Source organism: Corylus avellana, chromosome 7, assembly GCF_965113065.1.
Source record: "Corylus avellana chromosome 7, dhCorAvel1.hap1.2, whole genome shotgun sequence".
Taxonomy (NCBI): Eukaryota; Viridiplantae; Streptophyta; class Magnoliopsida; order Fagales; family Betulaceae; genus Corylus; species Corylus avellana.
The window spans coordinates 25,020,628-25,029,535 of record NC_142496.1 but is presented as its reverse complement, the minus strand read 5'-3'; the positions used below and the strand labels follow the sequence as shown (position 1 = coordinate 25,029,535).

Sequence of the window (8,908 nt, the reverse complement as noted above, 5' to 3'; positions counted from 1 at the left end):
TAAGAACCTTATTATTGAGACTGAAAATCCAAGAACTACATTTAAATCAAAAGAAATTCATAAGAATTTGGAGGCCAGAGTAAAATATAACACGTATTATGTAATGAGAAAGACATGCACGTTTTTTAAGTGTACCAACAATTGTTGTTGTAGAAAATAGACGCTAGAAGGGATACGATCGCTTCTTACGAAATCTAGGTAGGTAGGGTGGCTTTCAAGGCCTACTAACTGGGGCCCACCCTACATCGCGATCTTCTTAGCTGTACGTCTTCCTTCCACGTGTGAGTTTCAAGTTGACCAACGTCCACGTTGACAAATACATTAACGCATCACATTGGTTCTTAAGCCGTTGCCCAAATCAAAACCCTCCACATCAACCTAGAATACGACAATCCGCACCGAATCATCTCTTAGCAAAAAGGCACAAACTAGCCTTCTATTATACTTGACCTACAAGTTGGGTCCGCCAAATCCCTACTCCGCTTAGGTTAACCCCTAATTAGAGTAGATGGCTCCAGTAAATCGGGTTCTGAATTTATATATTATTATAGTTGTTATATATATAAATAAATAAAAACTGGTGCAATGAATCGATGGATTCACGGGTTATGACCAAGAAAAATATAAGGAAAAAAAAAAAAAAAAAAAGAAGAAAAGTAAAAAGGATTCCATTAGTCTAATATATTCGGGACAGAAAAGAGGCGTGCTTTGACTGTACAAATCAAATAGACACCATTTTTTTTTTTAAAATAAAAAAAAAAAAAAAAAAGGAAGAAAGAGGAGAAAAATTAGGATAAGAGTGCTTTAATTTTTACTTTATATAAATTATTTATAAATTAACGGGTTGGGTTGCACTTACCTTTTATTTATTTATTTATTAAGATAAGGATCTTGTGTACGAATGATGAGCAATTTATACACAATTGACGTACCCGAGTTCTCACATCAGTGATATTGATAATTTTGTTGCCATTCTTTTGGCTAAGCGATAAAATTGTTGTCAATCATTGTCGATGATGTAATTTTATAAGTGATAAGATTAGTTTCAGATTGATTTTTGTTTCTTTTTCTTAAAAAAAAAAAATTAGCCCCGCATCAGCCTAAGAGCGGGAGCATAGTGTTCTCTTATGCACCATTTTTAATTTATAATCGTCTTTTAGTCAGTTTGAATGAAACACCTAAGTAAATCTTTTTTCTAAACCTCTCGTAATAATTTAAAGAGTTATATTATTTTTGGAGGAAAGCAAAAGTGACTCGTAATATTACCCATTTTTCACATATCTCTCATTTTCTAATGTTTTGTAAGGAAAAAAAAAAAAAACTAAATTGGATAATGTCAATTCGTGCTGAAGTTAGACTGATTGAAGATCCACAAGTGACATTTTAAAGCTCTTACGCAATCTATGGAAAACTTGTAAAAGTTCAAACAGAGGAGCTGTTCCAAAAAAAAGATGCTTGTTGGAATCTATGGTTCCATAAGAGCCAATCTCAAAACAAACATCGTAATCCGGCGGTCGACGTGTACAACCTAATCTAAACACTTTATTTTAAACTAATTTTTTGTGTTTACACGTCCACCTAATGAAGTTTCGCAGTAAAAACCCCGTTTACACGTTCAATTTACCCCCGGCCCATTTCGTAATTATGGACCAATCATTAAATTAACTCCTAAACCTAAAAAACTTCATCTCACCCCCCCCCCCCCCCCCACATAATTACATTTATGTCGGCGAAGAAACCAATTCAAACATGATTTCCTTCTTTCTCAAAAAGGACACCGACAGTTCTCCTCGAGGCTGAAAGGGCAGCCGATATTAGTTCTATCCAGCACCCTCCATAATAGTCAGTCAAAAACTCGGTGTGAACGCATATACACACAAATATACGCATATGCACACAAATATCATAGTTGGAAACAAAAAAAAAAAGACAGGTGCAAAAACAAAAATCAAAAGGCACTTCTATAAACCATAATAATAATCATCATAGTTATCCCCAAGGTGGTGTGCACGGTCGTGGAGCAGTGAGAAGATACGGGGACACTATTTTAATGGCGGCTGTACAAGTTTGAATTCCCAATCACGATCAGCTTATAAACCGTTGATTTTTGTTACATCCTCAAAAGGGTTTGCACAATTCGTCAAAGCAAGATCTGCGTCGATCAGTCTTACTTTCTCTTATTATCACTGAGATTACATGTGCTTGCTAAAGGTGGCGAACCAGGGGGGCTCAGGCGAGTATGTCAGGTTTCCAGCTCAAGAAAGTGGCGGCGGAGGCGATGAGTTGGAGAGAGATGGACAAGAAGGACCATTAGAAATCTCACAAACACAAGAAATGTACCAGCCAATACACCCTGTGGATATGACAGTACCGGAGCCAATGTTTTCGGATAACAGCAGGGCTAGAGAGATGTCAGCGATGGTGTCGGCGCTCAGGCATGTGGTGTCAGGCCAGAGAGGCGGTGTATGGGGGCAAGGGACCGGTTTAAGCGGTGCAGCTACGTCAAGCTTTGGAGGGCTTTATAGTACTTCTCCTTCTCCTCCACCTATGTCGGCTTACTCTTCTAGTTATACTTCTCCTTCTCCGCCTTTGTCGGCTCTCTCCTCTAGCTCTGGCTCTGCTTTTGCCTCTGCTTCTGGCTCAAGCTCCTGGGCTGGGCAAAAAAGAGGGCGTGAAGAAGAAGGCGTTTCTCAGTTGATTGAGTCTATTCCAAGGGGTTATAGAGTGCCTGTTGCTGATTTCAGATTATCACAGGGAGATTCAGCATCTGGTGCAACTGGTTAGTTAATTTTAATCCAACCCACTTAATTATTCGATTTAATTCATTTTCTGATTTTCTTAACTATACAACGATGTGTGGTTTCACCGATTTATTCATCTAATATCAAATTCTTTCATAGAACTTCAATAATCTTAAAGAATAAGACTTTTTTTTTTTTTTTTTTTCCTATATTAACCTTTTCTCCCTTAAACTATCATGATTTTGTAAAGGAAGATATTGCACAATTATTAAATATACAGTGAAAATAAAATATTGCATGCTTTGAACAGTTTATTATCACCTTATCATTAACTATGATCAGAATTTTGCTCCCTCTAGAATTTCACTACCTTAATTTGGCATCAAAACTCCCATTTGCTTGTACATATTGTTATGACAAATTGTGTCCTGCAATCATTACACTGTTTTCCACATCCATGAAAGATATTTGAAAGTTATATCGATCTCTTTTTACAGCAACAGAAGAAGCTACAAATAATTTTGCAACCACCACCACAACCACCGTTCCGGCAGCACCACCAAGCGAAAATGTGTCCTACGAAGAAACCGGCGAGAGAAGGAGAAGATACAGAGGAGTGAGACAGAGGCCATGGGGAAAATGGGCAGCCGAGATACGCGATCCCCACAAGGCTGCGAGGGTCTGGCTCGGCACATTCGAAACCGCCGAGGCCGCAGCCAGAGCCTACGACGAAGCCGCCTTGAGATTCAGGGGAAACAGAGCCAAGCTAAACTTCCCTGAAAATGTCAGACTAGTACCGCCTCCACAAAATTACTCCGCGGCGGCTTCGGCATCGATATCCATTTCAGATTCTCGGGCAACCCATTTGCCGTCAACGCCATCGCCGCAGCAATTGCAGCCCCAATTCTTTCCGCCTCAAGCTTATCAGGGCACACCTGACATTCTCAGAGACTACATGGGGTACTCCCAGTTGCTCCAGAGTTCTGGGGACTTTCATCTCGAACAGCAGCCCACGACTTTAACGGAGCAGATGCTTTATAGGTCGTACTTGGCTTCTCTTCAACCATCGTTTTTGTCATCGTCTTCTTTAGCTTCTTCATCTTCTTCATATGCACCCTCTGTTTCTTCGTCCTCTGCTTCATTTCCTCTGTTTTCTGATCCGCACATGGGCTTTTCTCGACCACCCGGAAATCAGAATCAGAGCGGTGGTGGTGGCAGCACTTCAGATTTTCCATCGCTGCCATCGTGGTCAGATTCCAGTCACTATCCTAGCTCTTCCAGTTAAAATTGATCACACAATTTTTTCTTTTGTTCAAAATAATTAGTATTATTTTGTTGTTTTTTGGTTTATGATTTTAATATACTTTTTGCATTAGCATGTTGTTTTGGGGTTTAATTATTTTTTCCGTTACTTCTGTTGTAAATCAAAAGGAAGAAATATATAAAAAAGCCAGATACAAAGGAGCAATTGAGGAAACCGATATACGATTGTCACGTTATCCAAATTATATGTTCAGTCTATTGAATGGCATTTCTATATATGTTAGGCACCTTTCATTCTCAAAAAGGATTTGATGTTTACGTTTCTCTTGGATCATGGAACAAAAGATGTCGAAACCAGCAGCTTCCTCAAGCTGTGTCTGCAATCTTGTATACGGCCACAGATTAAATAAACAGAATTAATGTACTTTATTTTTCTTTTAACCTTGTGGTGGGGAACTATCGATGATGTTTATCTATTGCCTATGGGTTATAATCTATCTTCATTAGTGTCTTGACCAATATAACCTCCTTGTGTTAATCTCTGTATTAATTTAAATATTGGCGACAGTGAACGAAGAATTCCCAGTGAAAATGATAGGATGTGGGGGCAGCAGCTTGTTCTTCTTGATCGACATGTCCCATCCAGGGGCTTTGAGTAAACATAAAACAAGCATTTTCCATGTGAAATGTGAATCATAAAAAGTTAACTTAAAAATCCATAGTCCAACTTTTTGTTATTAACCTATTAGAAAGTAATTGTTTTAATTCAAGTTTGCGACTGCTCTTTGAACTTGTTTGTCACTTTTGATTATACAAGTCATTAGGAGTTTTTCTTAATCTTTTCTTCTCCAAAATCTCCTTAATTAGCGTTCAAAAGAAGGGTTGTACTAAGACTAAACACAACCTTATCCTAAGCTTACTTTTAAAAAGTATGAATTGTCTAATAATTTTTTTTTTTTTTTTAATGGTTAAACAACGAAAAATCAAACCCAACTCAAACAATTACAAATGGTCTCCAACAAAAAAATTAAATACTACCATCCATCAAAGAAAAAAAAAATAGCTTGGTTTCCAATTCTCACAAATCTTTGACATTTTCAACAGTATGCTTGAAATTTCATTTGCCCTTCTCAATGATCCTTGTACTAATATCTCAACAAATAATTAATAATTATAGCATCTTATTCTTATAATAATTAAATTCAAAACATGAAATTTCTTAGCAGGAGTTTTCTAAACAAATAAAAAAAAACATGCAAAAGCGTTTTGTTTTCAGACCAGCCGCTTTGTTATTTTCGGCGAGCATCCTCAAAACGTACATCTCGATCCTGCGGTGTTCATATTGGAATCCTTGTCGGCACTGGGGACAAAAAAATAAATAATATATGCCTGTGGGTCTTAACTCATAATACATCAACTTTAGGCCATATCTTAAACGTTGTTCTTTCAAAACAAACACATTCAAAGTTTAAAAAAGGAGAGACATTTAATTTATTATTTTATAAAATTCCACCCAGATGAAGGTCATCGGATCAGGTCCAAATGCATCAAAACTATATATTTAAATTATTTTACTAGAGAAACGTACCAATATATATAAAAATAAAAATATATATATTTGAATCCAAAAAGAAATTATGATATTTTATGGGGTTACGGGTTGGATCTTGCTTGAGAATAAAGTTTACGTCTCAACCAAGCTTCGTCCGTCACTTTCCAGGCTCTAGAATGTCTTTTACAAAAAGGGCGGGGTGGAGGGGGATCCTCATATGAGATCATGCACACGTGGGGCACACGAGACAGAGGACCTGTGTTTGGAAGTCGGACCCCACACGTGCCACGTGTGGCACCGTACAAATTGTGAATGACGTAATTTATGGGGATGCGTCGACATCGAGATAGTACTGGGCGGAGAGACGTGTCACGTTTTTTGTTGTTTTTAATGCGTTTTTCGCAAAAGAGGTAAAAATGTGTCTCACCCGGGTTTGGCGGTTGGGTTGCTTACCAACCAATTCGGTGAAGCGCAGAAGCAGATTTTGTATTCTCCTAGGAAAGGTTTTACTAGGGTCTTTTGTTGGGGCAATACTATTCTGCCACGTAAGCTCAAAGTTTTCGTAACTTTTTTTATTTTTTTTATTTTTAATTTTTTTATCAATAGTAACAGCCTTTAAAAAATAAAAAGATAAAAATAACCTTTTCACTATAACTAACAGAATATTTTAAAAATTTTGTTCTTTGTTTTTTTCACATCGAAAATACATCTATACATACACTATTAAACGGTTAACCATCTAACTTGAACATGACATATTTATTAAATAAGTCATAAATCTATTTATGACAACCTATTTAACATAAATTCAAACCTTAAAATTACGTGTCGAATTCATATTGAGTTTGCAAATTATGGCTTAAATGACCGATCTTTGGTAAAAGTATAATTCAAAACTTGTTTTGGAAGGTGAATGTCTGCTCTAATTGTCGGAATTGATAACTGTGTTAATAGCAAAGTTGTTGAAAATCAGAATTTGTCAGTGAGGTGTGAACAGGGAAAGCAACCAAATTTTGAGGGAAAGTGGCATTGAATGTCATTTCAGATATTGGGATGCTCTGTTGAAGTGCAGTACCTTTGGTTTATTCTGGATAATATTCAAAGGGTTGAGCAGTTGCATTCGTTTATAGGCCATGCATATATATATATATAGCTGGAAATGACTCAAACCAAACCAAGTTGATTGCAAACTTTAATTGAATAGGAATATTATAGGACGGGTTGCCTATGAAAAGACTGGTCCACACATTGGAATTATACCTGCCTCTTTCATTAAATGTACGTGTCCAAATTGGCTTAAACATGATTTACAAACTATTAATTAATTGGAGCCTAAAAATTAATTAAGGTGGTCCATTTTCATCATGCGACAAATTCAAACCTGTTCACAATTAAGTTTACGGCACCAATTCTAGTTTCATCATCGGTTGAATTTCGACTTCACTTCTCTTTGATTCTGTCAAATTATTTGTTTATTATTATTATCATTCTTATTTTCAAGGAACATGATTTATTGATAGTTGTAAGTTGTCACAATTTATAGACTTTAGGCACAGTTGACAAATGCAGGCCGAACATGAGCGTTCTGTCACTAGGACAATTTTCAACCAATGGGATGCGAGCCAGATGATATAAAAAAATAATATCTGGTAAGAAAATAAAGAAAAGTAAAACTATTTTATGATTTACTTGTTATTCTTGGAAGTTGACAAAACACTGAACAAGTTAAGCGAAAAATATGAACTTACTTAGTTACGATTTATATGTTATAATTTTTTATTTGAACAAGTAAATGATTGTCAGTTTTGTTTTGCCAAAAAAATTGAACAAGTATTTGGAAAAGAAACATTACATCAACGATCAATATCATGAGCAGAAGAAGCCTAACAATTAGCTAATATGCTTAACGGGACTTGTCATTTGCTTTCTCGCATTTAATCACGTGCTTATACCAAAACAATAAACCACCTAAGCAGCCTAATAATTAGCAAATTTTATGTTGTTTGTCAATGCGGGCATGGCCTGTGTTGGGGTTTAAGCGCGTATGCTAACAGCTTAAGTAGTAAATCGACTGTCTATAACTCGGTCAAAATAATACAATGATTGAGGAAAAAAAGAAGAAGAAGAAGAAGAAGATTAGAACTAGTAGAGGAAGAGTATTTACTGGATATTGAAGCTCCTTCAACCTTTAATATCTAGTAACAAGTACTTTTTAGGCTTTGGCATTATTTACTTGTAGATAAAAGAAAAGGGAACAGAAGAACAGGGACAGGTCATGGTATGAATTTCTTTTAAAAAAAAAATTGGTGGACAGAGCTTTTGCGTTTTTGCTTAAAAAAAATATATGGGCTTGGGGCCATGTGGGCTAGACACAAAAATCAAGGACCAAATGAGAGTTGGGTTGAATACACTTAAGAAGTCCAAAGTAAGGGATATGAGTTGGGTTTGGAAATCGAAACCCAAAAAAGGCGGTCTGAAACATCCATAATTGCATGGGTTTTTAAAATTTAGGACCCAAATTTGAGTTGAGTTCACTTCCAAACTAGGCCGGGCTTTACAAATGATACGGAGCGATTGGTCCAACAGCAATTACCCATGACAATACAGTAAGAAAATTATAGAAATCTCAATTCAACTCAACTCAACTCAACTTTAGTTGTAATTGCTAAAGTGGAAGAGGAGAAGAAACAAGAGTGCAAACCAACAACTTATTGTTTGAAATCTAATTGACAAAGTATGATAAATGATGATTTTTGAATTAAGATCCTTTACAATTTTAAGGAAATTGCATATTCTCAAATTATGTAATTTTGATCGTTTTTAGGCATCGAAATGTTTGAAAAATGTGTTATGGTATAGTTGAAAATTGATTATATTTTTATCAGATTCTTGCTCTCTATGTTGTAAAAAAGCTTTGAGAAAAAAATTGTCTTTTGATTTTATGAAAAATAAGTGTCTCTATAAAAGTGAAAATGAAGTTTTTTTCTGAAGGAAAAATCTTTTTGGTTACCTAGATAATTTGCCACATTTTTAATATGTAGCATTTTTCGAGCGTTTCAATGCTTAAAAATTGCCTAAATTATGTAATTTGAAAATATGCAATTTTAATAGACAATACAAGTCCATCATTTAAAGAGACAGACACCAAAACGTAGATTCATTTAAAGTGGTCTGCTTCCAATCTTGTTTTTAGAAGAATTTCCATAGAATCTCCCATTTTTTCTTCCATCTAGATCCAGTGTGTTAATAATCTTCTCTTATAACCCTTTTTCTTAATTAGGAGAAAAAAAAAAAAAGTCGTTTCCTTAACGAAAACCTTCATACTTTGTTGCCTCATTTATTTAGATTAAAT

General features: G+C 35.7%; 1 protein-coding gene across 1 annotated transcript; it reads left to right on the top strand.

The window, feature by feature from the left end:
• The first annotated feature begins 1,884 nt into the window (after positions 1-1,884).
• Positions 1,885-4,246, top strand: LOC132184232 (uncharacterized). The gene is made up of 2 exons (XM_059597787.2): positions 1,885-2,779; positions 3,239-4,246. The coding sequence occupies exons 1-2, from the start codon at positions 2,197-2,199 to the stop codon at positions 4,024-4,026; spliced, it is 1,371 nt and encodes a 456-aa protein (XP_059453770.1). The 5' UTR covers positions 1,885-2,196; the 3' UTR covers positions 4,027-4,246.
• The last annotated feature ends 4,662 nt before the right edge of the window (positions 4,247-8,908 follow it).

Bases quoted from the DNA above. Each gene is read 5' to 3' on its own strand.
- LOC132184232 (XM_059597787.2), top strand. From the start codon at position 2,197: ATGTGCTTGCTAAAGGTGGCGAACCAGGGGGGCTCAGGCGAGTATGTC. The intron at 2,780-3,238 runs GTTAGTTAATTT...CTCTTTTTACAG, and splicing joins TTCAGCATCTGGTGCAACTG to CAACAGAAGAAGCTACAAAT.